Here is a 24,840-nt window from a genome sequence, read left to right on the forward strand (position 1 = left end):
ATTCAAAAAATATATATTAAAAACATAAATGTCAGCTAATCTTTATTTTTTTCCATCAAATTTTCGTCGTAAAGGTATGATTTCAATTTTGAAAGTTCTCAAAATGCGTTCAAAAAGTTTCTGCACCAGTTTTGAGATTGGAATTACAGTGTGTCACAAAATAAAATAATTCTAAATTTTTATACGACCCCCCCCTGTCCTCTAACTTCTCATTAGAAAGTTGCTGCCATGTCTGTTCTGAGCCCACCAAAAATCTTATGCGTGATATTCGCTGAGATATTTGAATTTAAAAATCTCAGAAAAATTGGGGAAAAACAACATAAAGGGGGAAGTCCGTTAGTTTTGCTGTTCTTTCCCAACTTTTCTTCAATTTCTGAATTCAGATATCTCAGAATATTGCCTTAAAACGTAGGATTTTCGTTGGTGAGCTCAGAAGAGACAGGGCAACAACTTTCTATTTGGAAATTGGAGGACGGGGGGGGGGGGACTATAAAAATTTACATTTTTTTGTTTTGGGACACACTGTATTTCCACCCTCAAAACTGGTACATAAAATTTTTGAACGCATTTCGAGTATTTTTAAAACTGAAATCATATCTCTACGACGAATGGTTTATGAGATAAAGGCCGCATTAGCACTTACAGGACATCCTTTGTACATTTCGATTCATGACAATTCGATTCACATAATTTTTTAAAATTTTAGGAATAACTGGTGATTTTGCCGAGTTATGCAACGTTTCTGGTGACAATAGGCAATGTCCCCCCCCCCCCCATTTTTTTCTTTTTTTAAAGATTCCTATATATTTTATTCAGTATTCAAAATCTTCATTGAAACAGCGTCGGGCCATGATCTGATTAGGAGGAGGTCCTCTAAACTTGAGTCTGACTTCCCTTTGTGAGCCCGTGCACCAACCAAGGAAGCAGTCCTTCCATGCACGAGAGTAGTGGCATCTTAACGAATGGGCTAACGAGGCCTAGGGTTGCCGAATCAAACAAGGGCTCCAAATTATTGAAGATTTTTATCAATAAGCATATACAAGATATTTATGCAGAAATTGAGTTCGTAGGCCTCCTAAAAAATGTTGCGCTCCCAATCTCTTTTGGACGGCTTTACGTACGAGAGCTAACAGTTTGCAGAAAATTCTCTGGTTCGGTTACTAGGCGAAAATTTTAATTTTCATCTCTTCGCCCTAAAGGAAACAATTAATTAACAAAAAAAAGTGCGAATTTCTAAATAGGATTTTAAAAAACCAAATTTTTCTTGGGTGACAAAATTTGTTTTAGGAGTAACCTATTGTTACAGACATTCAAAGTAAAAACAAGTTCGAGGTTGAAATTTTTAAATTATTTTCATCAGAACACATGTATCGATATCAATCAACTAATATAATTTCGTTCTAACGATCCTTGAAATTTCCATAATTACAAATATTTCGCAGTTAATTAGAGCTACTACTTCTGAAGATGGTAGTATTTAATAAAACAATTTACAATATCCAATATAATCCATGCACCGATCTTTTTTTTTATTATTTATATATAAGCGAATAAAATAATGAATCAATACTTTCACTCGAAATTCATCGAAGAAACATTGATTGCATGAAATACAACACGTTGATTATTTGTGAAGCCGAGGAATTTGTTTCGACCTTTACCCTCATCACGTTTCATGGCCGGTACAAGAGGCCATATTGTATAATCACACAGCATATTGGTCGGATCACGCAATCACATGTTCAGAGTATCATTAGTCAAGCTTCGATGATCGGTATCATGTAGAGAAACGTTATTTTATTCATAACTTCTCTCTTCGGTTGAGTATAGTGATAATTATGCAATATTTTTCCCCCTGCCTTTTACACATGCTGTACAAAAACGTATACAAATAGCCATTGTTTGAAAAGTCAAAATGTGTGTTATATTGATTAGGCTCTGTGAGAGAATTTGTATCGAAGACGCAACAACGCAACTGTTTTCTTACTGTATAAGCTTTGTTTTCTGTTCATCATATACTATAACAAATTATATTTTACATTTCTTCCAAGTTCTAACATATTTTTAAAGAGAGCTGTTACAAGTGGATCCTGAAAAAAGTATTTAACGGCTATTTTAATACAAATGTGAACTCAAAACCATACAAGAAAATTGCCCAACGAGGTAGCTGAAAAAAAATCGATAAATAAAGATGAAAAAATCATTAGGACAAATATTTATGTCCATAATACTTAAATACAGCGACCGAAAATTAATAACGAAAAATAATTAATGCGAAGAAACTGAAAAACTTTGATAAAATAAAATATAATGCCAATAAAAATGATAGTCAACTTATCATCGAACAACGGTTAGCTTCGCGATTTTTCCTACCATGGTCATCATAATGTCTTTTTAAACCTACTGTGGTGGAATTTACGACAAGGTAAGCAGTTTTTATACAAATACCAAAGCCACAGACAAAATGCCCAACGAGATGGCTGAAAAAAGATACCCATAAAAAATATGGATGTCGAATATAACTAAAATACAGTAACCCAATAAAAGCAATAAAAAATCAATTATGATGTAATATACACTCATGTCCATAAATTGAGGACAATGCCAGCTCCGGCAAATAAAGGTTCAGAAACAAAACAAACGTTACTTATTCATAAAGCCCATTTATTAAACAAAAGATAAAGAACAAAAACGATGGTGTACGTATGATACCATTCATAAAAACTACGATTTTTGCTCCCTGGAGCAATTATAAAAAATATCTCCTTTACAAAAACTTACTATTACATGGTTGGTATGACGGTTAATACATTGTATGTCTCCCATGCGATGAAATACAGTCCGTACAACGCCTAGGCATGCCGAGTATCAAATTATCGATCTGAGGAAGATCACTCCACTCAGCAAGCAATGCTCTCCGAAGTTCCGGTACACGTATAGGAGGTGGTTGACGGGCTGCAACTCGTCGGCCAAGCATGTCCCACACATGCTCTATCGGATTCAAGTCAGGTGAGAATGCTGGCCATTCCATACGGGTTATATCCTCAGATTCAAGGCATTCGTTTACGATGTTTGCTCGGTGAGGACGGGCGTTGTCATCCATAAACACAAATTCTGCGCCCATGGCACCCTAAACAAATGTACATGTTGTTCCAGAATGATGTCCCGATAAATTTGGGCTTTCATGGTTCCGGTTTGAACATGCAGATCTGTTCTGGAACCCAGTATAATTCCACCCCAAACGAGCAATGCTGCACCACCGTAACGGTGTCGTTCAATGATGCTGTCTTGGTGGTAACGGGTACCCGGCGTTCTCCATATCAAAGTCCGACGTGAATCAGACTGCAAGCTAAACCTGGACTCGTCGGAAAACATCACACAAGCCCACTGTGACGATGTCCACATTGCATGTTCTCTACTCCAGGCTAATCGCTGCCGACAGTGAGTTGCCGTGAGCGGAACACATCTGACAGGCCTGCGAGCATATAGACCAATATCTCCCAAACGTCTGTACACGGTTTGCCTTGAAACTGTGGTACCCGTGGCTGCAGATAGCTGACGAGACAGGTCGGATGCTGTGCTCCGTCTGCTTCTTTTGGCAGTTACTGTCAAATACCGGTCTTCATTCGGCGTTGTAACTCAGGGGCGACCTGTACTGTAACGTCTACTGGCATTTCCGTTATCTTGGAATCGTTGCCAAAGCCTAGAGATGACACTTTGGGCAATTCCAAGTTCCTCGGATACTTCCATCTGAGTACGCCCACATTCCAGGCGGAGTTATCCTCCGCCTGGAATGTGGCTAGTGGAATGATAATTCTACCACGTAAAAAATCATCCACATGCGTCCTCTGTGTCATAACTATTCGCTTATGGCACTGAGCGCCTTACAGAACTCTTGTGAACAATTTTACTCCTTTGCCACCATTCCTTATATACCCCCCTGTTACACTCTCGTCATTGTGACGTACTATCGGCATCATCTGGTGGTTTCCTGAAATTTGCATATCATTCTTGCAGATGTGTGTGATAATTCTGCAGGTGAAATTTTTACTTTAGATTTCGATTTCCGTGTGATTCTGAATTATCCTTAATTTATGGACATGAGTGTAAATATACTGCCCATAATAAATTATTGTTGTCTCATTAAGTATGAACAGCTTCTCTATTCATCCCAATATGTTTATCGTATTTCTTTTTAAACGTGTCAGTCGTGTCGGACCCCCCGAGGTAAGCTATTCCATTCACAACCCTATTAGAGGAACAACTCCCTGTGACACTATAACCTGAAATTGTCCCTTACCAATCGATACTGGTGTCCAGTTGTCAAAGCAGTTGATTGACGATGTATTAATAACTCGTAGTCCATTTTATCCATCCCGTTGAAAATTTTAAACACTTCAATCATATCCCCTCTTCCCCGACAGCTACGCTCTTCCAGTGTAAACATATTCAAAAAATCAAGTCTCACTTTATAGCTTAAGCCCCGTGTGCCATCAAGAGTCCGCGTGGCTCTTCTCTGCACCCCCTCGACCAGGTCAATATCCTTCTGTAAGTATGGTCTCCAAAACCTAACGGCATACTCCAATCCAGGACGAACTATGCCCCGGAAAAGTGGAAGGATCCCTTTAGAAGAACGCAAAGAGACTTTTTTGAGAATGAAACTGGGCATTCTGTTCGCATTCTTTTTTGACCACTGCTGAACAATGTTCACAAAACCTAAGCCGCTCGTCAATGAGGATTCCTAAATCGGTGATCCTAGTTGCATCTGGAATGACACCACCATTCAACTCGTAAGTGAAACGCGGGTTGTTCGATACAAAAATACTGTCTGTATATTCACTACTCTGTTAGAAAAAACTTCCAATATTGATGTCACTTTGTCGAAGCACTCCGTTACATAAGTATCAACAGTTCCATATCTTAAGGGCGAAACACACAACACTGACGTGATGTGATTATAACGTCACGTCGGAGACGCTGTGAATTCTGATTCGTGGGAATTGTGACACAGAATTTCTTCGTCAAAAAATTTCCACGAATGAGGATTCATAACGTTTTTTCTCTGACATGACATGAAATCACGTCACGTCAGTGTAGTGTGTTTCAGCCTTCACCCCCATCCCATCGAAAACCTTAAATACTTCAATCATATTAGTCTATGAATCATATCGATGCGATACCTACGATCATCTAACGAAAAAATATTGATCCCTTTTCATAGCCCAAGCTCTGCATACTCAGTAGTGTATTTACAGGGGGCTAAGCGGGCTATAGCCCAGGACGGCAAATTCGGAGGCGCGGCGAATTTTGGAGTATAGGAAGAGGGGGGACAGAAAAAACATTGGAGTGACCTCCGAAATTTATTTTGGTATAATAGGAGAAAATCTGTAAAATATGTATTCTAACCTTTTAAATACTAAATTTTTCAAAGAATTTTTCACATAATCTACCAGGTCCGTCATTTCATCATTTGGGGGGGGGGGTCAGGGGGGCTGCTGCCCCCCTGGCTTTTGAAAATACACTAAAATGGTATATATATATATATACAAATATATATATATAATTATAAATACACTGCTGGCCACCGTAAATGCAACACCCTGAAGGAAGCATGCAAATAATATGAAATTTACAACATGCATTAGCGGAGGTGAGATATGCAAATGATTAGAATTTCAGCGCAGACGCACATCACGCGCGCCTGTGGCGCCACTTCAAAGCGCTATTTAAGACTTGGAGATTTCGACGATTTGAAGTACAGCAATTGTGTTTTTCTTGTGGTTTTTTAAAAAAAACGATCAATTATGCCTCGTAGAAAACAGCGATCATCTTTTGATCAAGTATCCGAGTTCGACAGAGGAAGGATAGTGGCCTACCGAGATTGTGGATTATCTTTCAGGGAAATCGGTAGTCGTGTTGGACGAAACCAAACAACTGTAATGCGGATATGTGATCATCACGAACCATAGCACAGCACATTCAGTCTGTACCGCATCATCCAGTGTCTGCGCGTACCATTCGACGCCGTTTACAGCAGAGTGGTCTGTCCGCAAGACGTCCATTGCTTCGTCTACCCTTGACGCAGAACCACAGACGTCTCCGCCGCCAATGGTGCGATGAAAGAAGGATGTGGACGGCACAATGGAATGAAATTGTCTTTACTGACGAGTCACGCTTCTGTCTGCAACACCACGATGGTCGGATTCGAGTCTGGAGACACCATGGAGAGAGGATGCTGAACAGCTGCGTTATGCACCGCCACACTGGTCCTGCACCGGGTATTATGGTATGGGGCGGTATTGGATATCACTCTCGCACTCCTCTAGTACGCATTGCCGGTACTTTAAAAAGCCAGCGCTACATCTCCGAGGTGTTGGAGCCAGTTGTCCTTCCTTACCTTCAGGGCTTGCCCACAGCCATATTTCAACAGGATAATGCGCGACCACACGTGGCACGCATTGTCCAAAGGTTCTTCGTCAATCGCCAGATTGAATTGCTTCCCTGGCCAGCTCTCTCTCCGGATCTTTCGCCGATAGAAAACATGTGGTCCATGGTTGCTCAACGATTGACCCACATTACATCCCCAGCTGCCACACCAGATCAACTTTGGCAACGCGTGGAAGCTGCTTAGTCTGCTGTACCCCAAGAACACATCCAAAGTCTCTTTGAATCAATGCCGAGGCGTGTGGCAGCGGTGATCTCCAACAATGGCGGCTACTCTGGCTACTGATTTTGGCAGGAACCACACTTCACAGAAGTCTATAAATTTAATCATTTGATGCTTGGTCAACATGTTACCTACAAAATAAATATTGTTGCGATATCTCTTGTCTTTCTTGGTGTTGCAATTTGGGTGGCCAGCAGTGTAAATTGAGTACATGTTCTTTGCCCCCACCCTGGAAAAAGTTGAAATGACGGCCCTGTAATCGACACCAGTGGTTCTCAACCGGTGCTCCTTGGAGTCCCAAGTGCTCCGTGTGAATTCCCAGGTAAATTAGAAAAAAAAATTAATATTTTTGAATAATAAAAATAAATCAGTAACTTTGATGAATAAATAGAAAATAGGCCTACGGGCTCCGCCATAGAAATTATATACCGGAAAGGGCTCCGTGGGTCAAGAAAGGTTGAGAATCGCTGATCTATACTGTTATTGCATTTTTTATGTGGCTTTCAATATAAAAGTAGCATAAGGGAAAGCACAAAAAATGGAAGGAACAAAAACAGTTTAATTAATAAGAATTTCCTTCTTTCTAAATACTTACTGAGATGTTTTTGAATTTCAAAAATCGGAGGAAAGTTGGGGAAAAAAGCCAGCAAAAAAACTTACGGACAACAATTCTTTCCCAACTTTTCTCCGGTTTTTGAATACGGGTATCTCTGCGAATATTGCACTTAGAAACGTAGAAATATCGTAGTAGAAAAACGTAGAAGAGACACAGAGAGAGGACAACAACTTTTTAATTCTGTTTTTGGGCACAGGTTGTCCATATAAAAAGTTACTTTTTCTTTACTATACAATTCCTTGAAACATCCCTCCCAACAACGACGTAGCTGAAAAATTCCTGACTTCGCACATAACTTTAATATCTGTCACCGTTTTCTGCTATTCCCATTTTTCTTTCAAACCGAGCACAACTCAGGTCTATCACCATCTATGGGCGATTTACTACCTAGTGAGTCGTTGCCGGAAGTGTAACTGTGTGTACCTAACCGTCTGAGCGCTATCCATCTATATTTCAGAAGTGAAGTGTTACGATTGACTACATTTGTACTGTTTGTAGGTCTGTTGCTCTCTGTGGAGAGACCGGCTCGTATTCGCGCCTTGAAGTTGGGAACCACAGAAAACCAACTTCAGCCAACCATTACTGTGATGACGACGGTGGGGTTCGAACCCGGGACCTCGCGGCGCGAGTCCGTCACTATGACCACTCGACCACCACAGCGGCGCTATTTCCATTTGAAAACCGTCAGATGATTGTGGGACACTGTATATTCAAGTATATAATTCAAGCAGTTAAATCACACGCGTGCAGAAAGCACTGGCGGGCCCCGTCTAGAATTTTAATCGGTGCACGAAACAATTTTGAAAAAGTATTTCATTATTCCAAAATACACTTTATATATAGGACGTGCGGTTAAAGATAATATGTATAGATATTATGTAATGTGCATTATTTTGATTTTGTTGCTAGATTATAACCAAGTACGCAGAAAGTATCTCATCACCATTAGTTGGTGCCGAGATACCTTCATATTCGAATGTATGCACCATACATTCGAATTTCATCGATGTGTAGACGCCTGCATGCCGGAGGTTGAGCACCCCCCACGTTATATGGCAATTGTTATGGATCGGAATAGGATTCGAATACAGGACAGAAGTAAAATTTAGCCGCATTTATATACAGTACCACTTTTTGTTTTTGTTTATGATTTATTAGTAATGCTATGGGAGGTAAAAAAGTTAGACTGAAATGGGAGGAGGCGGCAAAAACAAATACGGTGCTGCTGCATACCAAAAGGTCTGGTGTCTCTTCTCTGGACCCTTTCATCTTGGTCGAACTGGTCCAGAGAAGGTACATTCTTCAGAGTCATAGATATGGCCTCCAAAAGTGTACGACTCACTGAAGATTAGGGTGAATTCTGAAATCACGGTAAGTCTAGATCCATCCGTACCTTTCAACTCACAAGGTCAAAACCAACAGCCACCTGGCAGTCGAGTGATTTCGAAGGAGCTAGCTTATCACTGTAGGTTTGGGTTCAAATCCTAGTTCGGACATGAATGTTTACTAACACTAACAAATTCCCTGGACGGATCATGTCGATCCCTTGCGAATGCGTGAGGATCACGTTTATATTTAAAAAAAAAAAAAGAAAAGAAAACATGCACTTGTCAACTCTGAGATTCATGCTCTATTTACCTATATGTAGCGATTGCATTTAAGTTGGTCTGAAGCACGTCTTAATGCATGGGCCCACCCGGGCACCTCACGAAAATGAGATCTAGTTAACATTTTCTAGAGTTTACCAGGTAGGGCCACAGAAAAACCACGACCCGCGGGCCCATGATGCTCTTAAGACGGCCCTGGTCTGAAGCAATAGTCTTGAAAAACACAAAAGTATTCAATGTAAAAGTACAAAGCCTCAGTGCAATTGTTTTGGCAGAATGTGAAAATACTATTTTAGAATTTCTTACCGAAGGGCCTTGTAGAAAAAAAAAAAGCTGAAAAAAGCTAATTTCAGTTGATTCAAAACGGCGTGAGAATTGTCAGAAGTGGGGGGAAATTCACCTTGTACTTCAAAAATATTCCCATAAAATGTTTTCTTCATTTTTCTGCTCTTTTACGTTTGCTTTTATATATACGTCACTGCCATAGCCTGAAGTGCACGTATGGTCAGTTCGCGAATTGGACGAGAGTTTTGACCATAGGCGGAATAGACTTGGAAGTCTGGGGGGGGGGGCACGATGATGATGTCTATACATATATACATTAGATCAGTCGACTCCACCTCTGACGCTGGGGGGGGGCAATGCCCCCACGCCCCCCTCCCGTATCTCCGCCCATGGCTTTGACCAAAGTTCGATTTTCAGAAATGATTCGGTCTTTGACCGGCAAATTCATGAAGTGATCGGAGATCCCTGGCGAAAATTTTATGTGCTGATGTAAGACGGTCCGGTAGGCGCTACATCCATTTTTTTTCATCGCCAATGTGTGATGCATGGCTATATATAGTAGCTGTATTGGATTAGCTCCATGTAACGAGAGAAAAAAAGAGAGAAAACTAAAAATAAAATAATATAGCCATATAGTTTTTTCTGTCAAATTTTGAGAAAAAAATTATTACCGCATTGTGACCGCGGTTGGATGGGTTGCCATAACTAACGTGGACATAATTACCACGAAAAAATACGCCAACTTGGCGATGAATCCGAATCATGTCTTTGGTTATTGGATCCGGCCACTTCACGAACTGGCTGGCCGAAGCCCGAAATTCGGGCACTGCTCTGGTCAATTTATAACGAAATTGACCAATTCGTGAACTGGCTTTGGCAGTGACATATACAACACATTTACACATTTATATAATATTAATGTTTTATTTGGTAAACTTTTTATGCAGAAAAAAAGATAAAATTAGACATTCTGTGTGCTCAGTTTCTGTTACGGTGGTATTACTTCTATCACTGCTGTTTCCTCTATTGTCAGTTGATATTGACAACGTGTGTGGTGCTCGAGCTACTACTGCTCTAAGAGAAGATAAGCATTTTTCTTCCATTTAAAAATTAATAAAATTAAGCTTAGCATGAATTTTCAAGAATTAGGAAAATTTTGCTTGATTGTTAGGTGAGTGTTGTCACGGGAGTTTTTGCACTGGATGATGATCTAGAGCCCGGATTATATGCACTTAAAAAGTGGCAAAATATGCTCTAAAAAAATGCAAATATGCACTTAAAAAGTCTAAAATATGCTCTAAAAAAATGCAAATATGCACTTAAAAAGTCTAAAATATGCACTTAAAATGCCGAAATATGCATTTAAAAATGCCGAAATAATATACTGTCTTTACACGCATCCATATCTTTTATGGATATCTTTTTTCCGCCACCGTTTGGGCAATTTGCCTGTTGTGTCCTTTGTGTTTATATTTGAAAAATCCTGAAAAAAGTTAAAAATTCGAAAATATGTACCACAAAAATGTGAAAATATGAGTTAAAAAAACACTATGCAAGAAAATGAGATGTTTTTAAAATGCATATTTTCTATTTGTTAGTGCATATTCATTTACCTCCTCACATATGTATATGCAAATAACTTCTAAATATTTTTTATTTGAGCATTTTCAATTCCTAGTTAGTCGTGGCTGTTCAGTAACGAAAATAAACAAAAAGAATTAAAACAGTAGAAAAAAGAATTAGAACAGTAAAAGAGAATTTCGAGACTACTAAAAGAATTGAACATTTTTGATGCTAACGCTGAAACAGTTGATATTTGAAAAAAATCCTACCTGCGGGAAAAAAAACCCGATGTTATGATAATATTTGAAAAACTATGAAAAAGTGTGTGTGTGTGTGATTGAGCTTCAATAAACCTTCACAAATATGCACTTATTCTGAAAATTCTTTGATTTTATGCATTTATATGCATTAATGCTGGGAAAAGCCAAAATATGCACATGCATGTGCACATAATCCTGGCTCTCAACACTAGCCCAATTGTGCTAGGAACTTTTGTTGTTGTTCAATACAGGTAAAAAAAGGTACTGAAAACATTTTGTTGAGCAAGTGATAGAAGATAAAGGCAAAAAGATTATACAGTCAAACCTCGTTAGGTCACTTTTGGAAAGCCCAGTTGTTCTCTATGGGGTTGTAATGCTATTGAACTCGATAATACGTCAACCCCCTCCGCTTAATAAGTCCCATTTGTGAAAGCTCTGTTTTGAAAATTACCATTCAAATCGAAAACTCTTCGTAGTATATACATGTCAAAATATATACGTCAAAAGAAGACGTTTCAATACGTTAAGATCCCAAATAACAAACACCACAATAAACACCAACAAAACAATGTTTTTGGCCCACCAGTAAAGAAAAAAAAATGTTCGCTAGTGGACAATGACCTATTGTTTTTTGTTAATCATTATGACTCGATCCTTCCACACTGGTGGATGACCTTTTTTCATAGTGATCCACTGGTTTGAATTTCTTATAAAATGGCCTGATATATATGATAAAGACGGTTATATATACAGTCGACGTCGCTTATTAGAATCATGGATAAAGTAATCATTTGCATATTGGTGTTACTTTCGCAAAGAACGGAACAATATCATCACATATGAAAAAATTCGTTTATAAATATTGGGACTTCGGATAATGCTATCAATTTATTTTCCGTCGCAAATTTTTGCGCATTCTGAAGCCAAGGTTCAACAAAACCTATTTGTTTTCCTGTAAGTTATCGCGTCATCAGGCTGTAAGACTATGTAGGAGGCTAGAAGGTGTTCTTTCCTTCTTCCTTGTTGACAAACATTTCCGTTCTTAATGTCGTAACCGGTCCGTAGTATTCGCTGCGATCCATGTACGGGTGGAGCTATTTTTGTGAAGGCAAGTTTATGACGATAACCCATAAGCTGAGAATAAAAAAAACGGCCGAGATGAAACACAATACTCTGACCTTTTCTATTATTTAAACTGTACGTATTTTCCTATACTTACCAAGAAGAGAAATGATGAAAACACGAGCTCTCTCTTTCTTTTTTAACAAACTTTAAACAAAAGCTGAATTCACCCACTGGTAGTTGATCTTACAGGTTCGGGGGGGGGGGGGGGAATGGAAAACATGTTCCGTAGGCGAAGCATCGTTAGAAACGTGTTTGGGCTCGGGCGTTTCCGAAATGAGATGGTTTTGAGGAGGAGAGATATTTCAGACGTGTGTGTGTGTGCCGAAATACAACGTGTCAAGTTCAGCGAGATATCTCGTCATTGCCGCTGTAATGGTTAATTGAAAAGATACGGTATTTTTTAAAGGGGTTTAGAGATTTCTGCAATCAGAGTCCCATCATGGATTTTTGGCTCTAGAATTTTTTTTTTAGCCTCGTTGTATTCGACACACTTGTTTTCAGCTGTAATAATTTTCATTGTCTTGAATATTTAATATTTTAATACATTTCATGTTGGTGCTGCCATCTACCTGAGGAAATTTCAGGACAAAAACAAGTTAGTAGAATATTGCAGTAGTTGATTCAAATAGGCCTTTTAAGGGCGAGGCTGAGACATAGGCGGAGATAGACTTGGAAGTCTGGGGGGGGGGCACGGTCATTATTGCTGGGGGGCACGATGATGATGTCTATACATATATACATTAGATCAGTCGACTCCACTTCTGACGCTGGGGGGGCAGGTACTTCCCCCCCAGTATCTCCACCCATGGGCTGAGAAGACTCTTGCCTGAGGGGCCCAAACTACTTTTTAAATTTCCACACGAGAAAAAAATAATTAAATGAAGGGCAATATAAAGGCAAAAATTCTTAGCCTTATCGAGACAAAATTCCATTCTTTCTTTCTTTTACATGTGTTTCCTAAAATTTTTTCGCCCGTGGCCTCCTTTAGACCATGTTTTTTCTTTTCATGGCTCCCTTGTCCTCTCCAGGGTCCCTTCCACCCTCATCCGAAAACAAAATTCTTCCTGCATGTTAAATGATTGATTTTTTTTGAGTAAATTTACACTGAACAAAATTTTCTTAAATGAAATCGATCTCCAGATCCTTGATTCAGTGAGGGTTTTTGCGTGGAGTTCTATGCAGGCTGTTTCAACGCCATGAGCCCAAGGGAAAATTTTTGTCTTTTAGCTCTGGTCTTTGCTAGAAGTAACACATTTCCATACTCTTGAAAATCATACCAGATTTTTTCATATAGGGCTGCCCCCCCATAGACATCAGTGGCCAGGTGAGTCCCATATATTGAGATAGCCTTGGCTGTATACAGGACTATCTTAATAGCACCAGGAACTCATAACCTGTCTCGAAGTACCTGCCAACCAATACATGTCGAACTTATTTTCTAAAAATTTATTATTATCAGATCTCATTATGATGGTCTCTATGCTCTACACCAGTGATTCTCAATGTGGGCGATAGAAGCTACGGGTGTAACATAGGATCCTATGGGTTAGATTGCGTTGGAGGGCGATGGGTCAAAAAAGGTTGGGAAACTATGCTCAAGACTCTAGAGCCCCGGGTCGTATTCTGGTGGAGCATATGCGTTAAGACGGCTCTGGTAGACCTCTGTTGGATAAAACTAGTCACACTTTTTTCCTTCATACAGTATTTCACTTGCTTACTCGACGTCACCAACAAACGCCCTGCAAATCTTGGCTGGTCTGCCTCCACTAAGATATATCGTGGAGTACGAAGCTAAAATAGGGGCACTTCGGAACAAACGCAATATCCAACTACATGATGCAACTCACATCAGTCACACTCAACTCCAAAGGAAAATCACCGGATGGACGAGACACCCGGCAGAATATCCTGATGATAGACAAATATCTACAGACCCGACTGACACGGAACTGTTTAAAAAATCCTATTTCGACATCTATACCGATGGTTCAAAGACGGAAAATGGAGTTGCAGCGGCGTTTACTATCCTTCAGAAAGATGACATTTTCTACAGATGGACTTGTAAATTGAATACCAATAACACGGTATTCCAAGCCGAACTCTTTGCTTTACTTATGGCTATTAAGAAAGCGGAAGAATTCCAGAAGAGAACATCTATCTTCACAGACTCACTTTCATCACTCCATTCAATCAGGGATCCCCTGTCTCAACACCTCATCGCTAGGCAAATCAGAAAGGTTCTGTGTGCCAATCCTCAAATCAGTCTCAATTGGGTGAAAGCTCACGCAGGAACATATGGGAATGAATAGGCAGACCAACTTGCAAAAGCTGCGACTGCAAGAGTGACGTCTGATTTTTCGCTGCTCTTCCCTACGTCGTGGGCAAAAAACATATTATCTGAGGAAATGATGCAGAAGTGGCAAAATCGATGGCAGACAGAACGCAAAGTGGGCAGGAAAATATATGCCCTCCTCCCCACAGCTAGATACAAATATGGGAAATGAACCAGAGAAATGGTTATATTCTTTTCTGAACATGGTCCTTTCCCAGCATATCTGGCGAGGTTTCATCGACAGACTGAGAAATGCAAATGTGGCGGGGAGGGCACGGTCATCCACTACGCTACAGCCTGCCCGTTGACCAAAGAATTCCACTTACAAATCAGTGTTGCTGATACACAGTCTTGGAAGTTGAAGGTCTTCCAAAATCCTGGTACTTATCATAAGATTAAAAATCTTATCAACTTTATGGAAAATAATCAAGAGTTATACATCTTCCCGAGACCTATTGCATATGAAGACAGAGAAGATCCCTTGGACTCTGATTCGGACTCAGACTATGTACCATAACTGCGACGTCTTTCCTAACCCCATGTGCTATAAAATATATATAGTAATATTTTGATGAAATTTATCATTCTCATTGTCAGTGATGCCAGTATGTATTCGTTCCATGTTCATATATGATATATTCTTTTATCCAAAGCATATACTTCAGATTCAATGTTTAATAATATCCTGTTTGAATTTAGCTACTCTGCTTTGAAGGGCTGAGCGCAATTGTTGATTGAAATTTTTTTTTTTTTTTTTTATTGATTGCATTGTCGATAGAATTTTTATTTTTGGTTCAATTGTTGACTGAATTTTTATTATGAATCATGCGTAGTTTGTAGATGTTGTCCTATACGCATAATTAAATTTTATCCTATTTCATGTATATTCACTACGCTTATGTTATATACCATACAATGTTTACATCGTATCATCATGTATGTACGCTATATATCTTACGTTTCGTGGCATCGCTTTCTGTCTAGATCATTCCCAGAGCCCATCTGTTATAAAAATTCTGACATTGCACTTGGACACCTGCTTATAATCACATTATATATACTTTCTCAACTGCTATACGAAACGCCATAATTATTGTTTTTCATCAATATATTCATGTATTCGAATGTATACCGCCGGTGAATCCACTAGTGCGCAACTGAACCTTGTATATTCAAGTGAACTTTGTACTTTCTTCGGACTTGATCTCGTCATTAGGTCTATAATATCCATATCTAAATAAGTCTCTAACAGGCAATGGAAAGTCCCCCCGGCTCCTTCAGCCTTGTGATATTATTAATACCAGCAATTGATCAATATTGATAATTCCCACTCACATATTTATAGTTCATTGGACCTGAATTTGTACATGTGTATCCCGTTTTTCATGTTCTATTTTCAGATTCGGACCTATGAAAAAAAACCCTTCCAACAGAAGACAAGATGAGAGAAGTTGGTGTTGCAGATTGGCTGATGGTTGGGGACACAGCACAGTGATGAAGGCGGATGGCTCGGAATGTTTTCGTTGGCCTCTTGCGGGCGATCCGCCCGAGCTCCATGGCGGGGGTTTCCGGGGGGGGTGATTTTTGCGGATGTGATTGCCGTGATTCGGAGGCGATGGGGGCCTCGGCGGGGTTGGGCCCTGTGGCTTACGGTGTTTTTTTTTTTTTTCCAGCATGGCCCAGCCGCAAGGTAGCCTGCTTATATCCCACAAGGGACAGAGCGGGGGCCATGTTTGGTGTTTGCAGTATTTCACTTGGAGAAGCTTTAATCTTCACAACTGAATTTTTTTTCACAGCTCTTTGTGGTCCCTTTGGCCGACTTTCATGCCTCCCCTTCAACTTCATTTCCGGCGGGACCCACTTATAATATCTCAGGACCACAAGGGGGGGGGGGGCATGTGGTCCCAGGTGGAGAAACAGTGTTCTAGAGTAGGGTTTCTTTCCCACCCGTTGTCGGGAATTTTTTACGGTTCCCCGCATGAGAAATCCCCAGAAAAATTCTCGAAAGAGAAAAAGAATGTTTTTTCTTTTTCCTTCCAGGTAGTATAGGATTATTGCATACAGCAAAAATAACAAAAAAACGATAGTTTTTCCTCGTCCTTATTTTTTATTATTTTCGATGTTGGTGAGGGAGAGCATTGATCAACTCTCGCCTAATCGAAAAAAAAATTTCTTGTTGAAAATAGGTGGCAATTTCTAGAAGGTTTAGTGATTTTTACTGTGGACGTTATATAATGTTAAAACCACTTAAAGGGTTAACAACGATTGATTTATCGCTATTCGCAACAGAAGATGAAAAGCAAATTCGATCTCCGATTGAAAAAATCGAAGAGCTGTTTTCGGCTAGGGTAGCCAACCGTCCTCCTACGTTGTAGAAAATTCGTCCTTTTGTCCTGGTTTCCAGAATCGTTCTTTTTTTCAGGGGAATTTTTTTTCACTCTGAAATATATCTCTCTTGTTTTGACATGAGTGTTTGGGTGTGTGTTCCCCCCCCACATTTTCACACTTTTTGACCGACGCCCTCGAAATTCCCAGATGAACCCAACTTGGTTCCAAGCAGGGTGCAGATACTATTCTAGCCATGGTCCAGCTTGCCCCAGGATAAGGGGTTATTCAAGTATTACGTCAGCGTCGAGGGGGAAGGGGTTTCGGATTTGCTGAATTTTGATGACGAGGGGGTTTGAAGGTTGCTTACGTCATCAACCATCCCTTTTTGAAGATATGAAACATTCTAAGCTGCTGACGAAATTTTGCTGACGGGGAGGGGGTCAGTGTTTTTCTGACTTTTGCTGACAAGGGGGGAGGGGGGTCAAAAATGGCTGAAAATCTGCTTACGTAATACTTGAATGGCCCCTAATATGAAAAAGACAGTCGGAAAAACAGCTCTAAAAGACGAAAACCGCAATATCCATTTGGAGAATACCATTGCTTGCTCACCAACAGCAGATGCCGTGTACTGAAGTAGGAGGATTACCTATTTCATTCAGAAATAAGGAAAAAATAAAATGCAAACAACACTCAATGCTTATTCCTCTGAAAAAAAACAACTCCCAAAAAATAAAATAAAAACTGCTTGAGGGTATAGAAAGAAAACCCCTCCTTACTCCAGGCGAAGTAATAAAACTGACCAGAGACGATGGATACATTTCATTAAAAGCGACGAAAGAAGGATCGTTATTTTTTTTTTTTTTTTTTGCTCCAGCTCATAATGTCTGTGCTAGACATATATGTCAAAATGTCGAGACGTTTCAAGTCCAAGACTGTCGTATAGCTTTTAGGCCCTCATCATTCTATTCCCCTTTCCGCCTGGTCTGAAATTCTGAAAGGGAAAAAAATTAACCACACACACAATGGACGGCAATATTAAATAATATTAACCGTACGAGCGACGTATTACTTTTTGCAGATTATGACAGTTGTACTTCAAACATCTACTATATCATTAATATTTGTTCTTCTCTTTGTTGACATCTCATCTTGTGTGAGTTCGAATAACCTTTTTCATAACTAGAGTTCGGATTATACGCAAATGCATACGTGCATATGCAAATTTTGACCCTTTTCAGTATTAAATATGCGCGCACAAATGCATAAGATTTAAGTTTCAGAATGCGTGCATAGTTTCTTTACATCCACCAACATTTTTAAACATAAGAAACAACACTGATTGACTCCATCATACGAGGCTGAAATTTGAGCAAGATTTCCGATCACTAGTATATGTGATAAACAAAATTTATTAAACTTACAAAAATGGTTGGTAACCATGCATAATAACCATAATCAAATTTCCGTAACATGTGTAGCGGTTCTGTCTTAGTTGAGAAAAATTATTGTGGTGATTTCTCTCCTCTAAGGTGATTTCCTTTTTTTGGAAGAAAAGTAAACGCTATCTGTTGCGGAAATTGGAGAAAATGACGTCATCAAGGGTGTGAGTGCAACCTTCCTCAGTTTTCGGATCTGGTAACCTTATTTTCGGCTTTTGGCCTAGGGTTACCGGATTCAGCAACTTTGAAATGAGGATACATACGTGCTCAGTCTTGACAACTTCACACTTGTATATTTTCACAACAGATGGTGCATAGGCGGGAATAGACTTGAAAGTCTGGGGGGGGGGGCGGCACGATGATGATGATTCCAATTCATATATACGCAAATACATTAGATCAGTTGGCTTTACCTTTGACGCTGGGGTGCATTTCCCCTATGCCACCCGTATCTTCGCCCATGAGATGGTGTTATTGTACCAACACTCATTTTCCAACCAGCACAGACGCATTTAATATGTACATAGCAGGGGAGACCAACTAGCAGTACGTGTGCCACAAGTGGCACGCCATGGTATCAGTTTCATATCAATTCTATGTTTATGTATCGATTCCATTTTTCAATCAAAAAAAGAAATTTCCCAAACTTTTATGTGAATGATGGTCTTGTAGGCTGCCAAACCTATACATAATATGGTAGGCACTCTTGAAACAATATTTATGTGACTTTCTATTCAATGCGCTTTTGTTCGGTTTTTCATCTTTGGGCATAGTTGCTGCATATCCCATGTGCACGAGATTCAGGATGGCCGGCATAGGGGACATGCATGTATATTACATTACACAATTACATTGTATATCCATGAATTCTTGGAGGAGGGGCTAGGCCCTCTCCCAGTTTATTTGGGAGAAAGGGCCCAAGCACCCTGAGTCCTCAGGTTCCGGTGTTTATGCCCAACATAGTGTAGATAAGATGAACTTCTACCGCTTATACCAGGGGTGGCCAACCTTTTTCCTACCCGTGCCACAGTAAAGATTATTTTCGATGAGCTTGCCACTTTACGAGATTTAAGACCCAGACATTACGTTCCGTTTTCCAGGACACGAGTATTCTCTCTGTTCCTGCAAAATATTGTTTGGCTGTCTTTTTATTTTCGCGAAAATGTTCAGTTTGTCGCTTTTTTGAGTTCAAAATTGTTTTTATTTTTGTCGTAAATTCCATTACCGCAATGCAGATTATGTATGTATATGATGCAGATTATGCATAAATCGGTAGAAGTTCATCTTATTTACACTATGTTGGGCATAGACACCAAAACCTGAGGACTCAGGATGCTTCGGCACCACGTCCCTAATAAACTTTGTAAGAGGGCTTTCCCCCCCCCCCACACCCTAAACAAGAATTCATGATTTTACAGTACACTATGTAATTGTATTACAGTCAATGCATTTCTCCCATGTGAACGATCTTGAATTTTGTACACATGGGACGTCCAGCAACTACGCCCAAAGATGAAAAACCGAAAATAATCGCATTGAATCGAAAGTCATCACATAATTATTATTTTAAGAGTGCCTACCCCATATCAAAATATGGGTTTGGCAGCCTATAAGACTATATATTCATAAGAAAAAAATATTTTTTCTTATTTAAAAGTTTTATTTTTCTGAAAAAGTTTTTTGATTGTGAAAAATGGAACAGGATTTCCATTAATTGTTGAAAAACGTTCACGTGCCACTCCGGATATCATGGTGTGCCACTTGCCGCACGCGTGAAGCGGGTTGGCCCAACACTACCTATAGAACAAGCCCTCCGCACGCAGCTTGTGACGTCAATGAAGAAGGCCATTTCTCCTATTGCCATTGGATATACTACAAAAAAAGGTAAAGATATCGCATGCGTCGACCTGCTATATCCAATGGGAATAAGTAAAATGGCCTTCAGTGACGTCACGAGATTCGTGCGGAGGTCTTGTTCTATAGGTGGTGTTGGTTGACCACCCCTGGCTCATACAATACATTGCGATGATCAAATTTATGACTTCAAAATAAAAACAATTTAGGCCTCAAAAGACCGACAAACTGAACATTTTTACGAAAATAAATACATCCGAATAATATTTTACAGCAGCGGTTCTTAACCGATGCTCCGCGGCAGCTTCACGAAAATATAAAAAAAACAGTAAATTCAAAAAATAATAATTATAAATATTTTTTAATAATATAAAATTATCAGTGACTTTGATGAATAAATAAAAATAGGCCCACTTTTCTCCGCCATAGAAACTATTCACCAGAAAGGACTCTGCGAGTTAGAAAAGGTTGAGAAACGCTGTTTTACAGGAACGGAGAAAAAATGCCGGTGTTCTATAAAAACAAATGTTCTGAGTATTAAAATTTTTGGTGTGGCGTGTGTGAAGTCACCACATGTCCCGTATTTCCCAAGACAGTCCCAGTTTGTTCTGTTTTTATGGCCGTCCTGACATTTTTGCAGAAACGTCCCGATTTTTCACGTATTTTCAACGAAGGCAACTTTTTATTCTTAATTTTATTCATCAAATCAACGAATAAAATTATATTCCCAACTGAGAAAATATATTATGACAATTCGACAACAACACACACACACACACATGCACTTGCCATGTTTTTAATTCACTACAATTTCAAGTGCATTCATTTCCCGCGATTGGCGACCTTTCTTTCATATTCGCATAATTTGGTAACGTTTCTTACTTTTGGCGATAATGGGCAATGTTCCGTATTTTCCCGTATTTCAAAGTCGAATTTCCTGTATTTTTCTCGACAAATAAGGTCAGCTTATTCATCCCCGGATACGTTTTTGTAATCCTCGGATATGTTTACATAGGAACAATATAAAAAGCTGGAATTCCTTCGTAACGAAATTTCGTTATTATGAAGTGATTTCTCCGGTCTCTTGTTCACATTATAAGTTGTAATTGAGCTTGACTGTATTCCCCCCCAAAAAATCTGACATTTTTGCACTAAAGTAATTGAACTTCGGCAATTTGATCTGAAAGCAGTCCTATTTATAATGATTGTCCTTTTTTACTTTTTTTTTTAATTTAGGAAGGAAGCAAAAGGAAGAAAAAAAGAAAATTGTCGAAGAGGGGATCGGTTGTGCGTAAATGCCAAGAAATTCCACTTGTGCGCAAGGGGATTCTCGCCTCACTCTCCGTTTTATGACAAAATTTCACATTAATGAGACGTTTGACTACGGTCACGATTAATCTCTATATATATATGGCTTTCAATATTAAAATATTTCATTTATACGAATCACAATTTCAATTATTTGACATTTTCATTTTGATTCGAACTCCAAATCTTTGGCATTTAGACATCGTTTCCAACTATTAAATCCAGGCAGTTTTTGCAGATTGTGAAAACGCGTCGCTGAATTAGTTTTGCATGCATATTATCAACACTAAAAACCATAAATTTTAGGTTGACAGATACACAGAGACGCATTGAGCCGGTTATGGACATTTCAAAGTGAAGACAAAGTGAGAATTTATTGCACTTTCCTGAGTAATCAGCAGACGCAGTGAGTCAAATAAACGAATTTAAATTGTTTTAAATGTGGTCATACGCCCTTTTAGAATTTTTTTTTCCAATGGCCACAACATTGTTCTTGCAGGAAAATTGCATTGAAATTATTTGGGATGTTGCAGGCCAGTAGTAGGCCAGCAGCAGACTTAAGTAGTAGGGCATTGAATAGGAAGCATTACAGTATCGATTAAAAAAACTTTAAGGATGTGGTGTCAATCTTAGACGAAGTCCCAAAACATTATCTGCTTGGATTGCTTATAGAAACCAATCAGCAAACCAAATGACGTTAAGACCGTCTTAAATATGTTTAAAATTACGTTTTTCCTGTTAAATTGAAAGGAATGGCATATGAACACTTGCGATTGAAACAGTAATGTTATGCAATTACAGTTTCTCTTAAGTTATACAGCAATGTAGTTTTAAAAAATTAAATTTCGCATGTATTTTTCCAATGGATGGAGGCAATGGATCAGCACCCCGTCAAAATTCATAAAAAAAATACCCCAGAGCAATCATTCTTTATTCGATTTTTATAAATATATTCCCCATCAGACCACTCAGTGCCGGCTAAAGATAGCTTTGTGCTAAACTAGGTGGCTATCCGTCTGTAATTGCATGAAAACGATGGATTTGTTTTACGAGCTTTCATTTTTCACTCATTTACTTCTTGGATTACATTTACTACCAGCACTCAAAAGAATGTCAATTTAATGGTCAACAAATCTTTGTCTGCTTTCTTTATGGCAGCCCTCTTTGAATGAAAAGTCTTCGAACACACACAATTTTCTGTCTTTACAATTAGGCTACTCCATTTTGCTTAAACCTCTTCTATAGTTTGTGTCAGGGCCTACTGTCACCCCCAAGTCTTAAAACCACCGAGATTACATGAACCACATTTTTTTATTTCCTTCCTCATGTTAATGTTACTTGAATAGGGGAAAACTTGCGAAAAAGATATTGTATGCGAAAAGTTAGTTTGAATTCAGTTTCAAACTATCGTTTGAAATTAAATTTTTTTAGTCAGTGTGACTAAAAAAATTTAATTTCACAAACTTCTTCGTGGCCCCGTATCAGTAGCCGTGGCTCCCCTTTTGCGAGATTTTCATCCGTGGCTTCCCCTAGAATATCCTTGGGGCCCCGGTTGAGAACCACTGCCGTATATGAATATAATCGAGGTTCTCTATCGTACCGTAGACAGTTCGGTTCAACTTATGATCTTATAGATGGCAGCACAAGTTAAAATATTTTATGCTGCGTTTTTGCTACCGAAAAAAAGAAAGTTCTAGCTGGAAGTTAGTCTATATCAGGGCCGAATTAACCATTAAGCAAAATAAGCACGTGCTTAGGGCATCAGCAGAAAAGGGGCACTACAAAAAATGATACAAAAGCAAAGAAACTAAGTTAACTGCGAACAACTCGTGTTAATGCTCAGGTTTTGTGCTGAGATTTCACTGAATTTACATAAAGTAAGCCCACGGCCATCTCAACAGCTTCATAGATCCCTCGGGCAAAACGACGTTTTCTCGTTGCCCCATCTAGCTATATATAGTTATTCTCGAAAATTGTAAACAGATCTAATTGTGATAAGGCACCGAGTGTGTCACGCGTTAAGGTTAAAAGCAAGGGAGACTGAGGGATACGGCACCAAAATCACTTGAGTGCTTAGGGCCTTCGTACAGGTTAATCCCAAGGTGGTTACAAGGTTCGAAAACTGAAAAAGGAGGACGCCTGCGTGCTCACTCTTGATGACATCATTTTCCCCAATTTTCGCAACTGGTGACACCACTTACATTCTAAAAAAAGAAACCACCACCACAATTTTTTTTCCAACTAAAATAGAACCGCTAATATACTATGTTACGGAAATTTGATAAATTCGGTTGTTATGCATAGTTACCAACCATTTTATTGGTAAATAAGTAGTCAATAAATTATATAAATTTACCGGAAATTATGCTCAAATTTCAGCCTAGGATGATGGATTCGATCAGTCAGTGATGTCGCTTATGTTGATAAAGCAAAAATGAAAAATGTTGTATGCAAAAATGTGGAGAAAATATGCAATTTTATGCATTCTTCAATTTTATATGCATTTGTGCGCATTAATACTGGAAAATTCAACATTTGCAAATGCTTATGCACGTATGTATTTGTGTATAATCCAGGCTCTAGTTATGAAAAAGGTTAAACTCACCTGATAAATTGTCAACAAAGAGAGGAACAAATACTAATGAAGTAATGATATAGCAGATGTTTATGAAGTAGAATTATCACAATCTGCAAAAAGTAATACTGCACACCTACAGTTGTCAAGCTTATTTGATGTTTGCTGCCGTCCATTGGTTAATTGTTTTTCCTTCAGAATTTCAGACGAGGCAGAAAGAGAAGTAAAATGATGACGCTCTTGAAATACTTCGACATATACGTCTAGCACAGACATAATGAGCTGGAGCATTTTTTTGCTCACGTGCTCGTATACGAGAAAATATCTGGTAATTCGTTTTCCGAAATTTTAGTGTTTTTTCCGCTCCTACTTTTCGTGGATATTTGGGCGTTAGTTTTGCGAAGTCTAGACTTTTCCCCGAGTATTCTCAAGTATTTTGCTTAGGGCCTAATTGTTTTAGTGTTAGTTAATAATATAGTTAGCTAATACTAATAAGTACAAACTGTATTTTCTATGTTGATACTTTTTAGGGGTGAGTGTTGCATTCTTTATATATATATTCATATTTCTTGTTCGTGATTAAGTGTTGAGCATTTCATTTTTCTTAATTTTTTCGTATTATCTTTTACGTATATTTTGCATTGTAATGTATTTCAAGTTATTGTAATTTCCAGTTCACGTTTCTCATTCTTCTGTTTTTTGAGTATAAGTTAGTTATATTCTTTCTTACCTAGATTTAGCATTATTATTAGTATGCCTCGACCTAGATTAGTGTGTAGGGATTGCGACGGGAGGTTTCCCGCGTCTAGGGGGATAGTAGTTGATACTTTCAAGTGTAAGGGTTGTTTGGAGAGGGCTAGGTTGGAGCTCGAGGTTGACGC

General features: G+C 38.9%; 1 protein-coding gene across 1 annotated transcript; it reads left to right on the forward strand.

Moving 5' to 3' along the window:
- Window positions 1-8,448: 8,448 nt before the first annotated feature.
- LOC149084808 (uncharacterized) lies at window positions 8,449-14,432 on the forward strand. Its single transcript, XM_089233808.1, has 2 exons — window positions 8,449-8,576; window positions 13,826-14,432. Exons 1-2 carry the CDS (start codon window positions 8,449-8,451, stop codon window positions 14,430-14,432), a joined length of 735 nt encoding a protein of 244 aa, XP_089089934.1.
- Window positions 14,433-24,840: the final 10,408 nt, after the last annotated feature.

Source organism: Pholcus phalangioides, unplaced genomic scaffold (assembly GCF_987345545.1).
Source record: "Pholcus phalangioides strain wild (caught in Gottingen) unplaced genomic scaffold, Ppha-v1.0 ptg000007l_1, whole genome shotgun sequence".
NCBI lineage: Eukaryota > Metazoa > Arthropoda > Arachnida > Araneae > Pholcidae > Pholcus > Pholcus phalangioides.